At 47.9% G+C, this 25,669-nt stretch overlaps 1 protein-coding gene across 1 annotated transcript; it reads left to right on the top strand.

Moving 5' to 3' along the window:
- Positions 1–11,646: 11,646 nt before the first annotated feature.
- Positions 11,647–25,094, top strand: LOC141178766 (dynein axonemal heavy chain 12-like). Its single transcript, XM_073660610.1, has 4 exons — positions 11,647–11,769; positions 12,862–13,144; positions 17,055–17,172; positions 24,517–25,094. Exons 2-3 carry the CDS (start codon positions 12,887–12,889, stop codon positions 17,139–17,141), a joined length of 345 nt encoding a protein of 114 aa, XP_073516711.1. The 5' UTR covers positions 11,647–11,769; positions 12,862–12,886; the 3' UTR covers positions 17,142–17,172; positions 24,517–25,094.
- Positions 25,095–25,669: the final 575 nt, after the last annotated feature.

Genomic DNA, 25,669 nt, shown 5'->3' on the forward strand with positions numbered 1-25,669 from the left:
CTCTCTTTCTCTCTCTTCTCTCTCTCTCTCTTTTCTCTCTCTCTTTCTCTCTCTCTTTCTCTCTCTTCTTTCTCTCTCTCTTCCTCTCTCTATCTTCTCTCTCTCTTTCTCTCTCTCTTTCTCTCTCTCTTTCTCTCTCTCTTTCTCTCTCTCTTTCTCTCTCTCTTTCTCTCTCTCTTTCTCTTCTCTTTTCTCTCTCTCTTTCTCTCTCTCTTTCTCTCTCTCTTTCTCTCTCTCTTTCTCTCTCTCTTTCTCTCTCTCTCTTCTCTCTCTCTTCTCTCTCTCTTCTCTCTCTCTTCTCTCTCTCTTCTCTCTCTCTTCTCTCTCTCTTCTCTCTCTTCTCTCTCTCTCTCTCTCTCTCTCTCTCTCTCTCTCCGGCCCTCTTAAGGGCTACCCCAAATTGTGTAAAAGATAGAAACCAATATTTGTGTGTTTGTCCGTTTTATGAGCCTTTGATTAACCCCTTCCCACTCTTTGCCATATATATATATATATTATATACATAGTATGTGCAGGTGGGCCTTAAAGGGAATTTCCAGGACAAACATATTGATGGCCTATCCCCTGGTTATCTCATTAATATCAGATTTGTGGGGGTCCGGCACGTGGCTCCTCCACTAATCAGCTGTTTGCAGCTTCGGTCGAGGTCAGATGTAAACATGTTGAGGAGCTGAACATCAGAGCTCTGGTCACTGTGTAGTGGCCGCTCCCTGGTGCTGCAGATCAGCTCCTATTACATGAATATTAGCTGATCTGCAGGACCCGCAGCGGTGATGTTCAATCTTCACACTATTTACATCTGAGCGCTGCAATCAGCTGATGGGTAGAGCCAGTGCCGCGTGTCGGAGCCCACCGATCTGATATTGATAACCCATCCCCAGGATAAATCATCATTATTATACTACTGGAAACTCCATTAATGGATTGTCTGGGATTAATAACTCGAGCCCCTTCTTTAAGAAAAAACAGTCCCTAACTGGTCACAGGATAAATGTGGGATTTCAGGTCACCCATTTACTGCAATGCAGCTGGCAATGCCACCCAGCGGATCTAAGCAAGTCCCGGGGCCTCAACAATATACAGCCAGTGCCCGAGTATAGGATGGAAGATTAAAAAAAATCTTCAAAAATGTATTTTGTATGAGGCATACATCAAAAATACAGGCAATGCTTTTCCTGACAACACTGAGTTTTATAATGTGGAAAAAATCATTTAAATAAACACTGTGTGAACATAACCCTAACTGCATTGTGACTGTGTATATACATATATAAGCTGCCCCTCCCCCACCATGTGAGCATTCTCAGCGCGTACTGACCAATGCTGTCCACCAGGTGGCATCAGCAGGAAATTACAGCGATGAGACAAGCACTGCATGACAGCCCCGCCCCAATCTGCCCTATACCAGACACGCCCCCTACCAACGCCCCGCCTCCACTGCCATGACAACCGAATTATTTAATGGCAGAAAGAGAGACCTTATATGAGCAGAGAAGTAGCGGCCGGAGCGCGGGGTCCGCACAGGTGAGCGCCCCCATAACACAGTGTATGTACTGCACGTCAGCTCTATGGCAGACTGTCACCTGTGCTGGATCCAGTACGTGTTACACTTATATCTGTACAGAGACACAGAGGACGCAGCGGGGCCCTGTCGACAGATATATATATATATGTGTGTGTGTGTATATACAGTATATATGTGTATGTATATGCTGTATTACTGTATATGTGTGTGTGTGTGGGGATATACAGTATATATATGTGTATGTATATGCTGTATTACTGTATATATGTGTGTGTGTGTGTATATACAGTATATATATGTGTATGTATATGCTGTATTACTGTATATATGTGTGTGTGTGTGTATATACAGTATATATATGTGTATGTATATGCTGTATTACTGTATATATGTGTGTGTGTGTGTATATACAGTATATATATGTGTATGTATATGCTGTATTACTGTATATATGCGTGTATATATGTACTAGCTATTGAACCCGTTCTACGCCCGGGTGGCGAGCATTTTTATTGGTATATGGTCTCCTATCCTGGTATTTGTGCTGCCCCCATCCTATTGTGGTATGCATGGTCCCTCCACCCCCCAATCCTGGTATACATGGCACACCTCATTCCCCAATCATGGTATGTATGGTCCCCTCACCCCCCAACCCTGGTATGCATGGCACACCTCACCCCCCAATCATGGTATGTATGGTCCCCTCACCCCCCAACCCTGGTATGCATGGCACACCTCACCCCCCAATCATGGTATGTATGGTCCCCTCACCCCCCAATCCTAGTATGCATGGCACACCTCATTCCCCAATCCTGGTATGCATGGTCCCCTCACCTCCCAATCCTGGTATACATGGCACCCCTCACCCCCCAATCCTGGTATGCATGGCACCCCTCACCCCCAATCCTGGTATACATGGCACCCCTCATTCCCCAATCCTGGTATGCATGGCACCCCTCATTCCCCAATCCTGGTATGCATGGCACCCCTCATTCCCCAATCCTGGTATACATGGCACCCATCACCCCCCAATCCTGGTATGCATGGTCCCCTCACCCTCCAATCCTGGTATACATGGCACCCCTCATTCTCCAATCCTGGTATGCATGGCACCCCTCACCCCCAATCCTGGTATACATGGCACCCCTCATCCCCCAATCCTGGTATACATGGTCCCCTCACCCCTCAATTCTGGTATACATGGCATCCCTCATTCCCCAATCCTGGTATACATGGCACCCCTCACCCCCTAATTCTGGTATGCATGGTCCCCTCACCCCCCAATCCTGGTATGTATGGTCCCCTCACCCCCCAATTCTGGTATACATGGCATCCCTCATTCCCCAATCCTGGTATGCATGGTCACCTCACCTCCCAATCCTGGTATACATGGCACCCCTCACCCCCCAATCCTGGTATGCATGGCACCCCTCACCCCCAATCCTGGTATACTTGGCACCCCTCATTCCCCAATCCTGGTATGCATGGCACCCCTCACCCCCAATCCTGGTATGCATGGCACCCCTCATTCCCCAATCCTGGTATGCATGGCACCCCTCATTCCCCAATCCTGGTATGCATGGCACCCCTCATCCCCAATCCTGGTATGCATGGTCCCCCCCCCAATTCTGGTATACATGGCACCCCTCAGCCCCAATCCTGGTATGCATGGTCCCCTCACCCCCCAATTCTGGTATACATGGTACCCCTCACCCCCAATCCTGGTATGCATGGTACCCCCTCATCCCTATTCTGGTATCTATGGTACCCCCTCACATCCCCAATCCTGGTATGCATGGTACCCCTCATCCCTATCCTGATATGCATGGCACCCCTCACCCCCAATCCTGTTATGCATGGCACCCCTCACCCCCAATCCTGTTATGCATGGTCCCCTCACCCCCAATCCTGTTATGCATGGTCCCCTTACCCCCCAATCCTGGTATGCATGGCACCCCTCACCCCCCAATCCTGGTATGGATAGTCCCCTCACCCGCCAATCCTGGTATGTATGGTCCTCTCACCCCCCAATCCTGGTATGTATGGCACCCCTCACCCCCCAATCCTGGTATGTATGGCACCCCTCACCCCCCAATCCTGGTATGTATGGCACCCCTCATCCCTATCATGCTACACACACATACAAGAAAATAAACACTTATACTCACCTTTCTTCCCTGTGCTCCAGCGCTGTTTCCCGTTCTGCTGGAGGCCGGGGGAGGAGTGCGGTGCCGAAGTACGCGTGTGCTCATACCACGCTGTCCGGCTCCATTTTGCTGAAGACACATTGCAAATGTGTCTTCAGTAAAATGGCGCCGGATAGCGCTATGCGCATGTGCCGATTTCAATGCCTCCCTCTTCCCCCGGACTCCGGACCGAACAGAAGCGCCGCGGTAGCGCTCATCCCGGTCAGGTAAGTATGTAAGTATGGCGCCAGAGATCGCGGTATGTGTTCAGTGTATACGCATACCGTGATCTCCTGCACCATACACTCCTCTTACCTGTAACGGCTCCATGCGTTCTTCAGTCTGGAGCCAGACTGTGCAGGCGTGTCGCACTAGCGCAGACTATAAAGGCTTCAGACAGAGGGACGCTTGTAGCGTTATATTATAGATACTCTATATGTATGTATATATATATATGTATACTGTATATGTGTATATGCATACTGTATGTATATATATATGTATACTGTATATGGGTGTGTATATATGTATACTGTATATGGGTGTGTATATGTATACTGTATATGGGTGTGTATATATGTATACTGTATGTGTGTGTATATATATATGTATACTGTATATGTGTGTGTATATCTATACTGTGTATATATGTATACTGTATATGGGTGTGTATATATGTATACTGTATATAGGTGTATATATATGTATACTGTAGATGTGTGTATATGTATACTGTATATGGGTGTATATATGTATGCTGTATGTGTGTGTATATATATATGTACAGTGCTGGCCAAAAGTATTGGCACCCCTGCAATTCTGTCAGATAATACTCAGTTTCTTCCTGAAAATGATTGCAATCACAAATTCTTTGGTATTATTATCTTCATTTAATTTGCTTGCAAGGAAAAACACAAAAGAGAATGAAGCAAAAATAAAATCATTGATCATTTCACACAAAACTCCAAAAATGGGCCGGACAAAAGTATTGGCACCCTCAGCCTAATACTTGGTTGCACAACCTTTAGCCAAAATAACTGCGAACAACCGCTTCCGGTAACCATCAATGAGTTTCTTACAATGCTCTGCTGGAATTGTAGACCATTCTTCTTTGGCAAACTTGTAGTGAGCTGGCCGTCTCTGGCTGTTCTGTGATAATTGATATAGAGCCTGTTACAGAAGTGATTACACAGGATGATGTTGCCACCTTGTGGCCAGAGGTTGCACCTGCGCAGGGTGTGATGACAGAGAAAAAGACTGAGCCTCCTGTGTCCCGCCCTAGAGAGTCACGTGACCAAAGTGGGAAGCAGGAAAAAGCGCGCGCAGAGTCTGCTGTGGTCTGTGAAAAGAGCCAGGACGGTGTGCAGGCCCTCGTGTGTGGCGCAGGAGAGACTCTCAACGTGATTTCTTCTATCTGACACCATATCCTCGGAGCCTTCCCCAGCTCCTGCACTGCTGAAGGATTCAGCTGTTACACTCCCTGCTACTGGAGTGTGGACTACATAAGGGGACCCACCAGAGCTTCTATCCGGATCAGAGAGACTGTAAGCGGGACCTCTGGCGAGAGGCCGAAGTATCCCTTCCTTTGTTTCCGCGAATTCTGCTGTTCCTGTTTTTTTTCCGGCTGGGACGCCTTCCTGCAAAGACAGACAGGCCTGCGACGGGGGACACATCCTTCTGGAGTAAAGGACTGGTAACGTGTGAGTAGGGACAGTGAGGGTCAGCTTATCAGTACACGTTATTACTGTGCATATTTACGGTTGTCATTTATTGTTTTTTTTTCTTTGCTGTGTTAAAAATGTATGCGAGTAAAGATACGGTTGTCAAGATAGAGTCTGTGTGTGGGGATCTTGCTGGGCCAGATCATAGATACCAATGCGCGGCCTTGCCCGCGGTCACTTCAAACTGCTCCAGGTCCCTGATATTTGAAGGGAGCCTTCTCCAAACTGCCATTTTGCGATCTCTCCACAGGTGTTCTATGGGATTCAGGTCTGGACTCATTGCTGGCCACCTTAGAAGTCTCCAGTGCTTTCTCTAAAACCATTTTATAGTGCTTTTGGAAGTGTGTTTTGGGTCATTGTCCTGCTGGAAGACCCATGACCTCTGAGGGAAACCCAGCTTTCTCACACTGGGCCCTACATTATGCTGCAAAATTTGTTGGTAGTCTTCAGACTTCATAATGCCATGCACACGGTCAAGCAGTCCAGTGCCAGAGGCAGCAAAGCAACCCCAAAACATCAGGGAACCTCCGCCATGTTTGACTGTAGGGACCGTGTTCTTTTCTTTGAATGCCTCTTTTTTTTTCCTGTACACTCTATGTTGATGCTTTTTCCCAAAAAGCTCTACTTTTGTCTCATCTGACCAGAGAACATTCTTCCAAAACGTTTTAGGCTTTCTCAGGTAAGTTTTGGCAAACTCCAGCCTGGCATTTTTATGTCTCGGGATAAGAAGTGGGGTCTTCCTGGGTATCCTACCATACAGTCCCTTTTCATTCAGACGCCAACGGATAGTATGGGTTGACACTGCTGTACCCTCGGACTGCAGGGCAGCTTGAACTTGTTTGGATGTTAGTCGAGGTTCTTTATCCACCATCCGCACAATCTTGCGTTGAAATCTCTCGTCAATTTTTCTTTTCCGTCCACATGTAGGGAGGTTAGCCACAGTGCCATGGGCTTTACACTTCTTGATGACACTGCGCACGGAAGACACAGGAACATTCAGGTCTTTGGAGATGGACTTGTAGCCTTGAGATTGCTCATGCTTCCTCACAATTTGGTTTCTCAAGTCCTCAGACAATTCTTTGGTCTTCTTTCTTTTCTCCATGCTCAATGTGGTATACACAAGGACACAGGACAGAGGCTGAGTTAACTTTAATCCATGTTAACTGGCTGCAAGTGTGATTTAGTTATTGCCAACACCTGTTAGGTGCCACAGGTAAGTTACAGGTGCTGTTAATTACACAAATTAGAGAAGCATCACATGATTTTTCAAAGGGTGCCAATACTTTTGTCCACCCCCTTTTTTAGGTTTGGTGAGGAATTATATCCAATCTGGCTTTAGGACAATTCTTTTTGTGTTTTTTTCATTGAAGACAAATTAAATGAAGAGAATAATACCAAAGACTTTATGATTGCAATCATTTTCAGGAAGAAATTGAGCATTATCTGACAGAATTGCAGGGGTGCCAATACTTTTGGCCAGCACTGTATACTGTATATGGGCGTGTGTATATATATATGTATACTGGTATGTGTGTGTATATGTGTGTATATATGTGTATATATGTATACTGTATATGTGTGTATATATGTATACTGTATATGTGTGTATATATGTATACTGTATATGGGTGTGTGTATATATATATATACTGTATATGGGTGTGTATATATGTATACTGTATAAGTGTGTATATATATGTATACTGTATATGGGTGTATATATATGTATACTGGTATATGTGTGTATATATGTATACTGTATATGTGTGTGTATATGTATACTGTATATGTGTGTATATATGTATACTGTATATGTGTATATATGTATACTGTATATGTGTGTATATATGTATACTGTATATGTGTGTATATATGTATACTGTATATGTGTGTATATATATGTATACTGTATATGGGTATGTATATATGTATACTGTATATGTGTGTATATGTATACTGTATATGGGTGGATATATACAGTACAGACCAAAAGTTTGGACACACCTTCTCATTTAAAGATTTTTCTGTATTTTCATGACTATGAAAATTGTACATTCACACTGAAGGCATCAAAACTATGAATTAACACATGTGGAATTATATACTTAACAAAAAAGTGTGAAACAACTGAAAATATGTCTTATATTCTAGGTTCTTCAGAGTAGCCCCCTTTTGCTTTGATGACTGCTTTGCACACTCTTGGCGTTCTCTTGATGAGCTTCTAGAGGTAGTCACCGGAAATGGTCTTCACCTCACAGGTGTGCCCTGTCAGGTTTAATATGATAAAGTGCTTTATTCTTTGTCGGGTCCAGGGGTCCTGTAGAATGTGAATCCCTGAGGAACAGCGTATCCTTGGCTTGTGCCAAGACAGAAGAAAAGTTGCTGAACACTTGGTACCCCAAAGTGATCAATCTATTTGCCAATCAAGATGCCCTGCAGTTGATTAATGCGGACAAATTGGATTCCTTTTATAACTGCATCTCGACTAGCGGGGTGCCTCAAGGGTCTGTCTTGGGCCCTATATTATTTAATATATTTATTAATGATCTAGTGGAAGGGTTGCATAGTAAAATAGCAATATTTGCAGATGATACTAAACTTTGTAACGTAGTTAATACAGATGAGGATAGGGCACAGCTACAGGAGGATTTAGATAAATTGGGGAGTTGGGCCAAAAAATGGCAAATGGGGTTCAATGCCGATAAATGTAAGGTCATGCACATGGGAAAGAAAAACAGCAGTCACCCATACATATTAAATGGGAAACCGTTGGGGAAATCTGACATGGAGAAGGACCTGGGCGTCTTGGTTAACAGCAAATTAAATTGGAGTGCCCAGTGTCAGGCAGCAGCTGCGAAGGCAAATAGAGTCATGGCATGCATCAGAAGAGGAATAGGGGTATATGATGAGAACATTGTTCTTCCTCTGTATAAAGCGCTGGTAAGGCCGCACTTAGAATATTGTGCACAGTTCTGGGCTCCGGTACTCAGGAAAGACATATTGGAGCTAGAGAGGGTACAAAGGAGGGCGACTAAGGTAATAAAGGGAATGGAGGGACTAGAATACCCAGAGAGGTTGTCCAAATTAGGCCTATTTACGTTGGAAAAGAGAAGGCTTAGGGGAGACCTCATAAACATGTATAAATACATCAGGGGGCTGTACAGAGATCTCTCCCATGACCTGTTTATACCAAGGATGGTGACAAAGACGAGGGGGCACACTATGCGTCTGGAGGAAAGGAGGTTCCTGCACCAGCATAGAAGGGGATTCTTTACGGTCAGAGCTGTGAGACTCTGGAATTCTCTGGGAGAGGAAGTGGTGATGTCCAACTCACTTAATGAGTTCAAGAGAGGACTGGACGCCTTTCTTGAGAACAATAAAATTACATCTTATGCTTAGTGATAGTTAATTAATCCAGGGATTTAATCTGACTGCCAGATTGGAGTCGGGAAGTGAATTTTTCCTCAATGATGTAAATTGGCCTATACCGCATGGTTTTTTTTTGCCTTCCCCTGGATCAACGCTGCGGAATAGCTGCAGTGCACAAGAAATAGGCTGAACTGGATGGACGCTTGTCTTTTTTCGGCCTTTTAAACTATGTAACTATGTAACTATGTGACACTTATGTCCAAGCAGGTAAAGGCGGCTGCAAGATCCGTGATATATAAGGATTCATGTTCATTATTGTATCTCTGGATCAGACATAGACTCAGAGTGATACAACTAAATAGACCCTATAGGGGTAAAGTTGGCATATCCGGGGGGAAATATAACCCAGATTTGCCAAACTGAGCCAACTCATGAAACACATGGGTACATAGGAGAAGAAAGAGTTAATTGGCGTAAAAAATATAAATTTTTATTCCATCAAGTTAAAAAACGTACATAGTAAAAAGAGAAATGACATAATACGGATAGTATAAAGACACTAATTAGATTACCAATGTAGCAAGATATGTTACAAAGTATACATATATGGTCACGCATATGGTCACAGTGGGACATGAGCAATATAGATAATATAGCATAAGGTTAGTATATCAAGACAATCCAATGAGTGTAATAATATATCAAAAAGTAATCCATAAGTATTCCATAGTCATTGAATTTACACTTGCCATATGCATCAGGTATCCATCTAAATAATGCTCCTGCCCACAAATAATCAGATACATGTCACATAAAACATTTTTTAAGGTAGTCTCTTACCACAAAGAGTGCCAAAAAGAGTGCATAAAGGAGCGCACAGTGGCAGAGTGGTATTCCCATCTCATATATTTATGGCACTTCCACAGTCTGAGGACGCACATTCGGCTGAAGTATATTGCTGCGCAGGGACATGCCGGGTCCCTGAGCTGCAATGCATGCCGCCAGCCAATCAAAGGCCAGTAGCTGATGTCGGCGTGCCAGTCACGAGCGACGCATGGAAGTGACGTCATGCGCTGCCCTTGCCGGCACACTGAAATCAGCTACAGAAGAAGACGCCGCATGTCGTGGGAGCGCAGGAAGGTAAGAAGAATCATTTATTTTTGTTTATTTAATGTATTAGAAAAGAACGACAGAACATTATACCAGGAAAGGGCCAAGGATGGGGAGCATTAGACAAGGAAGGGGCTCAGGGTGGGGAGAATTAGACAAGGAAGGGGCCCAGGATGGGGAGCATTATATAAAGAAGGGGCCCAGGATGGGGAACATTATACAAGGAAAGGGCCCAGGATAGGGAGCATTATACCAGAATGGGGGTCATTATACCATGACATGGGCCAGGATGAAGGACATTACACCAGGAAGGGCACAAGGATGGAGGTCATTATACCAGAATGGGGCCTAGGATGGGGGACAGGATACCAGGATGGAGGACATTGTTATAGGATGGGGGACATTGTACCAGGATTGGGGACATTGTTACAGGAAGGGGCCAGGATGGGGGACATTATTACAGTAAGAGGCCCAGGACCAAGGACATTATACCAGGAAGGAGCCCAGGATTGGGACGTTATTGCTGAAAGGGGCTCAGGATGGGGGGTATTATACACAGAAGGTGGATATTATAACAGGAAGAGGCCCAGGATCGGGGATATTATAACAGGAAGGGGCGCAGGATGGGGAACATTATACCAGGAAGGGGCCTAGAATGAGAGACATTATTATAGGATGGGGCTACAATGGGAAACATCCAAGGCAGGGACGAACACGCGCATCATTATCGGATCTAGAATGCTACAAGGGCCCATACATCTGACCAACATGCTGGTGGGGGCCCAGGTCCAAATTTTGCACATCTGCAGGAACATGGCATATGGCTTAACAGTATGTCATATGTTGGGAAGGGGTTAAGCTACAGCACATTACATAGCCTCTTGCAGCTATATCAATGGAAAAATTAAAAAATGTATGGCTTTTTGAAGAAGGGAAGGAAAAAATGCAAAACAAAAAATTATCCGGTCCTGAAGGGATTAAGGAGTTCCCACCCACAGTAAATGTTGTCACTCAGCTTAAAATCTTCACTTGCTTATTAGCAGAAGCTAAGGTTTCATTAGGATCTCCGAGGCTAAAGTTACATGCGGCTCCAGCTTACATGTAAAGGGGATGGTATCAAGGAGTCTCGCCAAACTTTCCCTACAAATGTCCAACAATTCAGAATTCATATCCATTGATAATTTATCTTCTAAAATGATAGCATTTTTTTTCTATCCTTTTCATTTTATGTGTAATTAACTTTTTGCTCTCCTCCTTTAAGCAATGGGAGGAACGACTGATAAGGATCCAGGAAACCATTGATGAATGGCTGAAGGTGCCGACCCAGTAGCTTTAATCTTCTCTTCTGAGGACATCATGCAGCAAATGCCTGAAGAAGGACGCTTATTCCAGACTGTGGACAGAAACTGGAGAGAGATCATGAAACATTGCGTTAAAGACCCGAAGGTAAATGGATGCTTCATGGTGGACTGATACAAGAAAGCACGGTCATCTTGCATCCAGGATTGATGTTTTCCAAGAGTCCGTGTCCTGATGCTTCCATCACAAGGATCCCGGGTTATGGGGCTCCGCACTGCCTGGACTCCAGCCTCCCGCATCTTCTATTTTCTATCCAAATAGGTTCTAATTTTTCTTTTAATATAAACTATTGGCACAATAGTCAATGAATGTGACCTTTTTTCAGTCTCTATAACTATATAATGGAATCTTACTTATGGGCTATCTACTTTGTTTTAGGTTTTAAGCGCCACTTCTCTGACCGGACTTCTGGAGAAACTTCAGGACAGCAATGTGCTTCTGGATAAAATCATGAAAGGGCTGAATGCCTATCTGGAGAAGAAGAGGCTTTTTTCCCACGGTATAGTCCTTTCACTTGTTGCAATGATTGTATATATTCCTTAAATATTTTTTTTTCTTATTTAAACGCATTGAAATCATTTTTGTAATTGGATTTCATTAATAATTTTGCACTGTTTGCCTTCTATTGGCTCTGTGTTGCGCTGGCTATTGGACTTATTTTTAATCGGTCTTTTTTCAGCTCCTCTTAGCCGATTTATGACCACAGATCACATCAAAGCTGAATGTGCAGGAAACAAAAAGCCTAACGGTGCAACATTTTTAATGAAACTGAATTGTCGCAAATACTCGCAATTAAATGGGTATTCCCATCTCCAAGATCCTATCCCAATATGTAGTAGGCGTAGTAATAATAATAATATTAGCAAATACCTCCAATTAGAAGTGTAGTATAGTTCTTCTGATTCACTATGTCGCTTTCCCCATGTGCAAGGCATTGCAGTAGCTTCGGTATCCATGGTTACGACCACTCATATAGTGACAGTTATTTGCTAGTGGTCGTAACCTAAGCTACTGCAATGCCCTGCACATGGGGTAAGCGACAAAACAAATCAGAAGAACTATACTAAACTTCTAATTGGAGGTATTTGCTAATATTATTATTATTACGCATACTACATATTGGGGTAGAATCCTGGAGATGGGAATACACATTAAGCTAACCATACGCATGACATATGAGATACCCGTGGTCTGAATGGTTATTTGGCTATTTCTCCTGACTCCCACCTATTCTGCTGAACAGTCATGTGGTTTTAATGGGGAGAGAGGAGAAAGTCGGTACTGGACACCTCCGGCAGCGGGTTATCTCCCCTGAGAACCAAAAGACCGGGTATTGAAATCCCATCTGCCCGATCCTTCTGGCCCTGACATCCTCTATCGGGGGAGAGTCAGGAGACCCCCATACACATCAGTGGGTAGGCCGGTCCTGCTGCAATCGTCAGGTTTAAACTATTTTAATCCAATGTGTATGGGGACTGAATCTTTACTTTAAAGCTTTGCTTTTCTATTTTCTCACATAGACACTAATACAAATGGCGCCTGACCCAATACTTTAATGACATCTTTATCATATTGTGCATTTTCGCTTTAGCTTTTTCTTCCTGTCCAACGACGAAATGCTAGAAATTCTCTCTGAGACTAAAGATCCTCTGCGGGTCCAACCACATCTAAAGAAGGGCTTTGAAGGCATCGCAAAGCTGGAGCTCCTTCCTAACCTGGACATCAAAGCCATGTACAGCACCGAGGGGGAACGCGTAGAGCTCATCCAGACCATCTCCACCTCCGAGGCTCGGGGGGCCGTGGAGAAGTGGCTCATCCAAGGGGAAGATGTCATGTTAAGGAGCGTGCATGATGTTATTGCTCGGTCACGAATGGTACGGATCTACCTACAGACCAAAAGCATTAATTGGAACTAATCTAGTCTATATATATAATCGTCTTATCCCGTCTGTCTGTCTGTCTGTGTGTCTGTCTGTCCAGGAAATCCCGCGTCGCTCATTGGTCCGGCAGCGGCCAATCAGCGCCGGGGGATTTCTAAAAAAAGATGGCGGCCGTTAGCGGCTCATCTGCGGGACGGAGCTGAGCGGCGATGCAGCCGGGAGATGACCGGCGCAAGGCGCTCATCTCCCGGCCGGCAACAGCAGAAGGAACCCGACCGACGGACCCATCTGCGGGATGGAGATGCAGCCGGAAGATGAGCGCCGCGAGGCGCTCATCTCCCGGCCGGTAGCAGCGGAAGGACCGCCGGCGTCGCTGACCTCCATGCGGAAGGGAGGACCGGGGAGCGGCGCTGCGGGTCGGGATACTTCTGCTGTGAGCGCCCGCTATGTCCCGGGTTCTCGGAGCGGAAGTAGCCGCACAGGCAGCGCCGCTCCCCGGTCCTCACCAAGACGATTCGATGATTGATCGCGGTCTTCGGACCCGACCAATCACTGATCTTAGCGCAAAACTTAAACACCGCTGTGCTGATTGGTCGCCGACGCTGCCCGCGACCAATCACCGATCTTGGCTCCACATTTAAACACCGCTGTGGTGATTGGTCGCGGCCGATATTTAAATTTGGCGCCAAAATCGGTGATTGGTCGCGGCCGATATTTCAATTTGGCGCCCAAATCGGTGATTGGTCGCGGTCAGCGTCCGCGACCAATCAGCACAATAGTGTTTAACTTTGGCGCCAAGATCAGTCATTGGTCGCGGGCCAAGACAGCGACCAATCACCGATTTGTGCGGCACTTTTAAATAGCGTCCGTGACCAATTGGATGTCAGCGCCACTCCCCGGTCCTCCCTTCACACCCTAGCCGCATGGATGTCAGCGCCGCTCCCCGGTCCTCCCTTCACACCCTAGCCGCATGGATGTCAGCGGCGCTGCCTGTGCGGATACTTCCGCTCTGAGAACCCGGGACATGAGCGGGCGCTCGCAGCAGAAGTATCTGGACTCGCAGCGCCGCTCCCCGGTCCTCCCTTCACACCCTAGCCGCTGATGTCCCCACTGTATCCGCATGGTCTTACAAAGGTCCGGACATTTGTGTTAAAAATCGCTGATTGGTCGCTGGCGCTGCCCGCGACCAATCACCGATTTGGGCGCCAAATTTAAATATCAGCCGCGACCAATCAGCACAGCGGTGTTTAAATGTGGAGCCAAGATCGGTGATTGGTCGCGGCCGATATTTAAATTTGGCGCCCAAATCGGTGATTGGTCGCGGGCAGCGCCAGTGACCAATCAGCGATTTTTAACACAAATGTCCGGACCTTTGTAACACCATGCGGATACTGTGGGGACATCAGCGGCTAGGGTGTGAAGGGAGGACCGGGGAGCGGCGCTGCGGGTCGGGATACTTCTGCTCCGAGCGCCCGCTCATGTCCCGGGTTCTCGGAGCGGAAGTATCCGCACAGGCAGCGCCGCTGACATCCATGCGGCTAGGGTGTGAAGGGAGGAACGGGGAGCGGCGCTGACATCCAATTGGTCGCGGACGCTATTTAAAAGTGCCGCACAAATCGGTGATTGGTCGCGGTCTTGGCCCACAACCAATCACGGATCTTGCCGCAAAAGTTAAACACTACGGTGCTGATTGGTCGCGGACGCTGACAGCGACCAATCACCGATTTTGGCGCCACATTCAAATATCGGCCGCGACCAATCACCGATCTTGGCTCCACATTTAAACACCGCTGTGCGGATTGGTCGCGGACGCTATTTAAATGTGGCACCAAAATCGGTGATTGGTCGCACCCAGCGTCGGCGACCAATCAGCACAGCGGTGTTTAAATGTGGAGCCAAGATCGGTGATTGGTCGCGGCCAGCGCCAGCGACCAATCAGCGATTTTTAACACAGATGTCCTGACCTTTGTAACACCATGCGGATACTGTGGGGACATCAGTGGCTAGGGTGTGAAGGGAGGACCGGGGAGCGGCGCTGCGAGTCCGGATACTTCTGCTGCGAGCGCCCGCTCATGTCCCGGGTTCTTGCAGCGGAACTATCCGCACAGGCAGCGGCGCTGACATCCATGCGGCTAGGGTGTGAAGGGAGGACCGGGGAGCGGCGCTGACATCCAATTGGTCGCGGCCGCTATTTAAATTTAAATGTGGCGCCAAAATCGGTGATTGGTCACGCCCAGCGTCGGCGACCAATCAGCACAGCGGTGTTTAAATGTGGAGCCAAGATCGGTGATTGGTCGCGGCCGATATTTAAAATTGGCGCCCAAATCGGTGATTGGTCGCGGGCAGCGCCAGCGACCAATCAGCGATTTTGAACACAAATGTCCGGACCTTTGTAACACCCTGCGGATACTGTGGGGACATCAGCGGCTAGGGTGTGAAGGGAGGACCGGGGAGCGGCGCTGCGGGTCGGGATACTTCTGCTCCGAGCGCCCGCTCATGTCCCGGGTTCTCGCAGCGGAAGTAGCCGCACAGGCAGGGGCGATCCCCTGTCCTCTCTAATACGATTCCGCTCCCCGCTCCTCACCAATACGATTCGCTGATTGGTCGCGCTCTCCACACCCGACCAATCAGTGATCTTGGCGCTAAAGTTAAACACCGCTGTGCTGATTGGTCGCGTCCGCTGCCCGCAACCAATCACCGATTTGGGCGCCACATTTAAATAGCGGCCGCGACCATTCACCGATCTTGCCGCCACATTTAAACACTGCTGTGCTGATTGGACGCGGACGCCGGACGCGTCCAATCAACGAGATTGGCGCCAAATTTAAGCAACGCTCTGCTGATTGATCGCGGTCGCTGGCCGAGATCAATCAGCAGTATTGGCGCAAAATTTAAACAACGCTCTGCTGATTGGTCGCGGTTGTCGGCCGTGACCAGTCAGCAGTATTGGCGCCAAATTTAAACCTCACTCTGCTGATTGGTCGCAACCACCGGCCGCGACCAATCTGCGTTTTTGGTGCCAAATTTAAACAACGCTCTGCTGATTGGTCACGGTCGCCGGCCGAGACCAATCAGCAGCATTGGGGCCAAATGTAAACCCCGCTGTGCTGATTGGTCGCGGTCGCCGGCAAAGACCCATCAGCATTATTGGTGCCAAATTTAAACCCTGCTCTGCTGATTGGTCGCAGCCGCCATCCGCGACCAATCAGCGAGATTGGCGCCAAATTTAAACAACGCTCTGCTGATTGTTCGCTGTCGCCGGCCTCGACCAATCAGCGATTTTGGCGCCAAATTTAAAGAATGCTCTGCTGTTTGGTCACGGCCGGCGACCAATCTGTGATTTTGGCGCCGAATTTAAACCCCGCTCTGCTGATTGGTCGCGGTCGGCGGCCATGACCAGTCAGCAGTATTGGCGCCAAATTTAAACACCGCTCGGCTGATTGGTCGCGACTAATCAGCGATTTTGGTGCCAAATTTAAACACGCTCTCCAGTCCTCACTAACACGGTTCGCTGATTGGTCGCGGCCGCCGCCCGCGACCAATCATCGATATTGCCGCCAAATTTAAACACCGCTTTGCTGATTGGTCGCGGTTGCCGAACGCGACCAATCAGCGATTTTGGCGCCAAATTTAAACACAGCTCTGCTGATTGCACCCGGTCGGCCGCATACCTATTCTAGAATACCTGATGCATTAGAATCGGGCCACCATCTAGTTCTTTTATATTTGTATAAGATTATTTGGCGGCAGTGAATGATTTGTGGATGATGTATCTCTTGCAATAGAGCCAGGTAGCAGATCTTCTACCTGCAATCGGTAGAAATGAATTTGCTAGATAATACTAGTAAGGTTATCCCTCTCTTAAATGCTTCTGTCAACGTAATTTAACTTTCTTTTTTAAAAGGCATACCCTGCGACTGCAAGAAAAGACTGGGTGAGGGAATGGCCGGGACAGGTCGTGCTCTGTGTGTCTCATGTTCTGGACAAGTGAAGTGCATGAAGCTATCGACAGTGGCCCGGAGGTACGGCATAAGCTCCTTTACTGATCAAGGTTGCTTCACTATAAACAGTCATGGCCGGAAGTGTTGGCACCCTTGAAGTTGTTCCAGAAAATGAAGTATTTTTCCATAAAAAATTGCATGTGTATTTTCTGTTATACACATGTTTATTTCCTTTGTATGTATTGGAACAACACAAAAAAAGGCAAATTGGATATAATTTCACACAAAACCCCATAAATGGGTCGGACAAAATTGTTGGCATCTTTCCAAAATTGTGGGTAAACAATTTTGTTTCAAGCATGTGATGCTCGTTCAAACTCACCTGTGGCAAGTAAAAGGTGCGGGCAATATGAAAATCACACCTGAAACCTGATACAAAGGGGAAAAGTTGACTCAGTCTTTGCGTTGTTACGTGCCACACTAAGCAGGGAGAACAGAAAGAGGAGAAGAGAACTGTCTGAGGACTTGAGAACCAAAATTGTTGACTAATATCTTCTTTTTGTGTTGTTCCAATATACACAAATGAAATAAACATGTGAACAACAAAACGTGTAATTGTAATAATTTTCTGGGAGAAATACATATATATACATTCATAGACAGACTTCATGAGTTCTCCTGCTAATAGACTGTCATACCCAGAGACGCAGCTTATAGGAGTTTCCAGGGGGGGATATACCATTGGTGCAACAGAGGTAAGGGGACCCACATTCACATCCAAATATGCAAGCAGCTTATTTCACAGTACGTTATTAGACTGCAAAGAGCCCATGTAGTGTTCTTGCCCAGGGGTCTTCTCCTGGGGGTTGCAGTTGTACAGCGGCTCAATATCTTGAAGGTACCCAAAAGGCTCCATAGTATTGTTGGGATTTTGCATTGATTCATGCATCTTGTCTAGAGATGCGCAACTAAATTTGCAGGACCTTGGTCTAAGAGAGCAGGTTAGTAGTCTGTGGCTGTTGGATGGGAGCCTTGCTAACCGCCTCTTACATGCCGGCATCCCTGGCTCCTCTTTTGATTAGCCGGCCAGGCGTGATGTCATTTGTGCCTCACACCACAACTATGACATCGACATCAAAAGAGGAGCCGGAGATGCCGGTTCACGGGGCTCCGGTCCTGCGGCCGTGGAATACTGACCGGACTGTTGGACCAGAGTCCTGCAAATCCATTCGCTCATCTCTACTCTCGTCATATCTACCAATAAGGGAAGACATTGTATGGGATTTCCCATAATACCAGCATAAAATTAATCCATCTGCATTGAGTTTTCCATGCTGTTTGTAGCAGGGTTTTATAGAGGTACATCTGGGTATTTGGAGCAATTTGCGAGGAGGCAAATTGTCCCAGCAGACTCGCAGCACATTGGGGGCTCTCGTCACCATAGAGGGGCACGCTCGTGACGTGGTCAGGGAAATGATCGAAACAGGTTTGTGCAAACATCATGGCTGGCAGCAAACTTTCCAATACCATGTTCTATTTATTTTACACTACATGGAGAAAGGTATTGTGCCCCCTCCACATTACACCTACAGGGGCTTTTATGGCCTCCTATTCTAATCCATATCCAGGATGTTAATATGGAGTCCGTCCCTCTACAGATATCACAGCTCAGTATGCCGAGCACCTTCATACATTTCACCATATTCCTATGTTCTTTCCATATCTATGTTATGTTCCCCCCTCTTTTCTTTGAGTTTTCATAGGACACAATTGATCTTGTCACAGTAAAGCAATCTTGGGGTGTACTTACAATGACGTCTATGGGGCAGTAGTCATTTCTGCATATTGAGATGGTGGTCCCTATATAGGAATGTTTTGGCATCTGTAGGTGTCGGCATCCCCTGTATATGACTCATTGCCACAATTGATCTTCTTTATAGTCAGTGGTTTGGATGGCCTAGGTGCGGTTTGTAATATTTTCTATCAATGGTGTGTGTGCCCTCCTCTGTGCAGTGTCGTTCTATAACCATGGATGGACTAATAAAGGGGTTTTATGTCAATTCCTTTAATGACCTTTTGTTCGGTTTCTTTGTAGGTATTATGTCATTCTCCGAGTGGTCAGCCATTCTAAGCCTGAGCAGACATATGGCAATGTAATTGATGTGTGCCTGACATTGTTCTTCCCTATGTGGCGGTGACATATTTATGCTGCCATTCTCCAGTATTTGTTCTAATTAATCATCCTAAAGGTGTTTAGTGGGGTTGAGGTTGAGAACGTGTGGGAAACAGTTCTGCTCTTCTATTCCCTTAGGGTTGGAAGCTACAATTGTTTAAAATGTCTTGTGCTGAAGCATTAAGATATCTTTTCACTGGAACTAAGGGGCCTAGACCACCCCCTAAAAACAAGGCCATACCTCCACCACCAAACTGCCCAGCGGGCACAATGCAGTTAATAGGGTAACGTTCTCCTGGCATTCACCAAATCCAGACTCGTCCATCAGATGCCAGATAGAGAAGTGTGATCCGTCACTGCACAGAACAGGTCTCCTCCAGAGTCCTGTGGTGGCGGCTTCACACCACTCCATCCGACGCTCGGCATCGTGCTTGGTGATGTAAGGCTGCATGCAGCTGCTCGGCCATAAAGCTCCAGGCGGGGGCGCATTGTTTGTGGTGATGTTGTTACCAAAGTAGATCTGGACTCTGCAGTTATGGAGTCAGGAGAGCGTTCTGCCCTCTGCTCCTCAGCACTCAGTGACCCCGCTCTGTAATGTTCCGGGGTCTCCTGAGGTGCTGCAGTTCCTTCCACTCCTTAATAATATCACTCACATGTGATGGGGGAAGATTTAGGAGGGAAGAAATGTAATATCCAGACTTGTTACCCCGGTGGCTCCTATTACAGGACCGCGCTGGTATCAGAGAGCTCTGCACCACCAGCCGTTCTGTCATATGTTAGTAACAGCACACCGCATGGGAGGGCGGATGTTATACACCGGGGGGCGTGGGGATTGATGTTATACACTGGTGGGGGGCGAGAGTCTTAATGTTATACAAGGCCGAGGGGCCAGATGTTATACCCTAGGGGTACGAGGGGCTAGATGTTATACTGTCCGAGGGCTGGATCTTATACACTGAGGAGCAAGGGGACGGATATTATATACCGGGGTGAGGGGACGGATATTATACACCAGGGGGCGTGGGGATGGATATTATACACCAGGGGCGAGGGGACGGATATTATACACCAGGTGCGAGGGGACGGATATTATACACCAGGGGTGAGGGGACAGATATTATACACCAGGTGCGAGGGGACAGATATTATTCACCAGGGGCGAGGGGACGGATATTATACACCAGGGGCGAGGGGACGGATATTATTCACCAGGGGCGAGGGGACGGATATTATATACCGGGGTGAGGGGACGGATATTATACACCAGGGGCGAGGGGACGGATATTATTCACCAGGGGCGGGGGGACGGATATTATACACCAGGTGCGAGGGGACGGATATTATACACCAGGGGTGAGGGGACAGATATTATACACCAGGTGCGAGGGGACGGATATTATTCACCAGGGGCGAGGGGACGGATATTATACACCAGGTGCGAGGGGACGGATATTATACACCAGGGGTGAGGGGACAGATATTATACACCAGGTGCGAGGGGACGGATATTATTCACCAGGGGCGAGGGGACGGATATTATACACCAGGGGCGAGGGGACGGATATTATACACCAGGGGCGGGGGGACGGATATTATACACCGGGGCGAGGGGACGGATATTATACACCGGGGGGGCGAGAGGCCAGATGTTATACACAAGGGGGAGGGAGCGAGGGGACAGATGTTATACACCGGGGCTGGGGGCCGGATATTATGCAAAGAAGGGCTTGGGGTTGGATGTTATACAGTGGGGTTGAGGGGATGGATTTTATACACTGGCGGGGGGGGGCGAGGGGACGGATATTATACACCGGGGGGGCGAGAGGCCGGATGTTATACACCAGGGGGAGGGAGCGAGGGGACAGATGTTATACTGTCCGAGGGCTGGATGTTATACACTGAGGAGCAAGGGGACGGATATTATATACCGGGGTGAGGGGACGGATATTATACACCAGGGGCGGGGGGACGGATATTATACACCGGGGTGAGGGGACGGATATTATACACCGGGGGGCGTGGGGACGGATATTATACACCAGGGGCGAGGGGACGGATATTATACACCAGGTGCGAGGGGACGGATATTATACACCAGGGGTGAGGGGACGGATATTATACACCAGGGGCGAGGGGACAGATATTATACACCAGGGGTGAGGGGACAGATATTATACACCAGGTGCGAGGGGACGGATATTATTCACCAGGGGCCAGGGGACGGATATTATACACCAGGGGCGAGGGGACGGATATTATACACCAGGGGCGGGGGGACGGATATTATACACCGGGGCGAGGGGACGGATATTATACACCAGGGGTGAGGGGACAGATATTATACACTAGGTGCGAGGGGACGGATATTATTCACCAGGAGCGAGGGGACGGATATTATACACTAGGTGCGAGGGGACGGATATTATACACCAGGGGTGAGGGGACAGATATTATACACCAGGTGCGAGGGGACGGATATTATACACCAGGGGTGAGGGGACGGATATTATACACCAGGGGCGAGGGGACAGATATTATACACCAGGTGCGAGGGGACGGATATTATACACCAGGGGTGAGGGGACAGATATTATACACCAGGTGCGAGGGGACAGATATTATTCACCAGGGGCGAGGGGACGGATATTATACACCAGGGGCGAGGGGACGGATATTATTCACCAGGGGCGGGGGGACGGATATTATACACCAGGTGCGAGGGGACGGATATTATACACCAGGGGTGAGGGGACAGATATTATACACCAGGTGCGAGGGGACGGATATTATTCACCAGGGGCGAGGGGACGGATATTATACACCAGGTGCGAGGGGACGGATATTATACACCAGGGGTGAGGGGACAGATATTATACACCAGGTGCGAGGGGACGGATATTATTCACCAGGGGCGAGGGGACGGATATTATACACCAGGGGCGAGGGGACGGATATTATACACCAGGGGCGGGGGGACGGATATTATACACCGGGGCGAGGGGACGGATATTATACACCGGGGGGGCGAGAGGCCAGATGTTATACACAAGGGGGAGGGAGCGAGGGGACAGATGTTATACACCGGGGCTGGGGGCCGGATATTATGCAAAGAAGGGCTTGGGGTTGGATGTTATACAGTGGGGTTGAGGGGATGGATTTTATACACTGGCGGGGGGGGGCGAGGGGACGGATATTATACACCGGGGGGGCGAGAGGCCGGATGTTATACACCAGGGGGAGGGAGCGAGGGGACAGATGTTATACTGTCCGAGGGCTGGATGTTATACACTGAGGAGCAAGGGGACGGATATTATATACCGGGGTGAGGGGACGGATATTATACACCAGGGGCGGGGGGACGGATATTATACACCGGGGTGAGGGGACGGATATTATACACCGGGGGGCGTGGGGACGGATATTATACACCAGGGGCGAGGGGACGGATATTATACACCAGGTGCGAGGGGACGGATATTATACACCAGGGGTGAGGGGACGGATATTATACACCAGGGGCGAGGGGACAGATATTATACACCAGGGGTGAGGGGACAGATATTATACACCAGGTGCGAGGGGACGGATATTATTCACCAGGGGCCAGGGGACGGATATTATACACCAGGGGCGAGGGGACGGATATTATACACCAGGGGCGGGGGGACGGATATTATACACCGGGGCGAGGGGACGGATATTATACACCAGGGGTGAGGGGACAGATATTATACACTAGGTGCGAGGGGACGGATATTATTCACCAGGAGCGAGGGGACGGATATTATACACTAGGTGCGAGGGGACGGATATTATACACCAGGGGTGAGGGGACAGATATTATACACCAGGTGCGAGGGGACGGATATTATACACCAGGGGTGAGGGGACGGATATTATACACCAGGGGCGAGGGGACAGATATTATACACCAGGTGCGAGGGGACGGATATTATACACCAGGTGCGAGGGGACGGATATTATACACCAGGGGTGAGGGGACGGATATTATACACCAGGGGCGAGGGGACAGATATTATACACCAGGTGCGAGGGGACGGATATTATACACCAGGGGCGAGGGGACAGATATTATACACCAGGTGCGAGGGGACGGATATTATACACCAGGGGTGAGGGGACGGATATTATACACCAGGGGCGAGGGGACGGATATTATATACCGGGGTGAGGGGACGGATATTATACACCGGGGTGAGGGGACAGATATTATACACCGGGGGGGCGAGAGGCCGGATGTTATACACAAGGGGGAGGGAGCGAGGGGACAGATGTTATACACCGGGGCTGGGGCCGGATATTATGCAAAGAAGGGCTTGGGGTTGGATGTTATACAGTGGGGTTGAGGGGATGGATTTTATACACTGGCGGGGGGGGGCGAGGGGACGGATATTATACACCGGGGGGGCGAGAGGCCGGATGTTATACACCAGGGGGAGGGAGCGAGGGGACAGATGTTATACACCGGGGCTGGGGGCCGGATGTTATACCCTGGGGGCCAGATGTTATGCAAAGGAGGGCTTGGGGTTGGATGTTATACAGTGGGGTTGAGGGGATGGATTTTATACACTGGCGGGGGGGGGCGAGGGGACGGATATTATACACCGGGGGGGCGAGAGGCCGGATGTTATACACCAGGGGGAGGGAGCGAGGGGACAGATGTTATACACCGGGGCTGGGGGCCGGATATTATGCAAAGAAGGGCTTGGGGTTGGATGTTATACAGTGGGGTTGAGGGGATGGATTTTATACACTGGCGGGGGGGGGCGAGGCGATGGATATTATACACCGGGGGGGCGAGAGGCCGGATGTTATACACCAGGGAGAGGGAGCGAGGGGACAGATGTTATACACCGGGGCTGGGGGCCGGATGTTATACCCTGGGGGCCAGATGTTATGCAATGGAGCGCTTGGGGTTGGATGTTATACAGTGGGGTTGAGGGGATGGATTTTATACACTGGCGGGGGGGCGAGGGGAGAGATGTTATACTAAACTAGGGGCGAGGGGTGGATGTTATACACCGGGGGAAGCGAGAGGCCGGATTTTATAAACTGGGGGCTGAGAGTCCGGATGTTATACACCGTGGGCAATGGGACTAAATGAAAAAAGCAGAATTCGGTGACTAGGAGTTTTGTCCTATAATGTATGTGCATTTGCCTTCCCTTTAGAAACTCTCCCTTGTGATTCTGCAGTGTCTTAGAGGTTGACTATCTTTTCCTACATTCCTCAGGAGTTTCTCATGAACAGACTTCCGGTGGCTTGCCCAACTCCGCTATTACTGGGAGAATGAGAATGCGAGAGTGCGAATCATCAACTGCAATGTGAAGTCCGCCTATGAGTACCTGGGCAGCTCCCCACGCCTGGTCATCACTCCGCTCACTGACCGATGCTAGCGGACTCTGCTATGATGTGATGGGTTATGCTCAGAAATGTTTTTGACTTTTGTATGATGCATGAAACTTATTAGCAATTATTATTGATATTTCATACCAGTTCTTTCATGTTTCATTGGTAGATCGGTGCTTTTTATCTAAATCTTGGTGGAGCTCCAGAAGGTCCGGCCGGCACAGGAAAAACTGAGACCACCAAAGATTTGGCCAAGGTGCTGGCCGTGCAGTGTGTGGTCTTTAACTGCTCTGATGGTTTGGACTACATAGCAATGTCAAAGGTACATACAATGTTAAGCTGCTCCATTGCAGATAATAAACTGACTCCATCCGATGTTCTGCTGACATCTTTTGATTATATAGTACAGACCAAAAGTTTGGACACACATTCTCATTTAAAGATTTTTCTGTATTTTCATGACTATGAAAATTGTACATTCACACTGAAAGCATCAAAACTATGAATTAACACATGTGGAATTATATACTTAACAAAAAAGTGTGAAACAACTGAAAATATGTCTTATAGTCTAGGTTCTTCAAAGTAGCCACCTTTTGCTTTGATGACTGCTTTGCACACTCTTGGCATTCTCTTGATGAGCTTCAAGAGGTAGTCACCGGAAATGGTTTTCACTTCACAGATGTGCCCTGTCAGGTTTAATAAGTGGGATTTCTTGCCTTATAAATGGGGTTGGGAACATCAGTTGTGTTGTGCAGAAGTCAGGTGAATACACAGCTGATAGTCCTACTGAATAGACTGTTAGAATTTGTATTATGGCAAGAAAAAAGCAGCTAAGTAAAGAAAAACGAGTGGCCATCATTACTTTAAGAAATGAATGTCAGTCAGTCCGAAAAATTGGGAAAACTTTGAAAGTGTCCCCAAGTACAGTTGCAAAAACCATGAAGCGCTACAAAGTAACTGGGTCACATGAGGACTGCCCCAGGAAAGGAAGACCAAGAGTCACTACTGCTTCTGAGGATAAGTTTATCCGAGTC

The sequence above is a fragment of the Phyllobates terribilis genome, unplaced genomic scaffold (assembly GCF_046119375.1).
Source record: "Phyllobates terribilis strain yellow unplaced genomic scaffold, ASM4611937v1 Scaffold_30__1_contigs__length_15301838, whole genome shotgun sequence".
NCBI lineage: Eukaryota > Metazoa > Chordata > Amphibia > Anura > Dendrobatidae > Phyllobates > Phyllobates terribilis.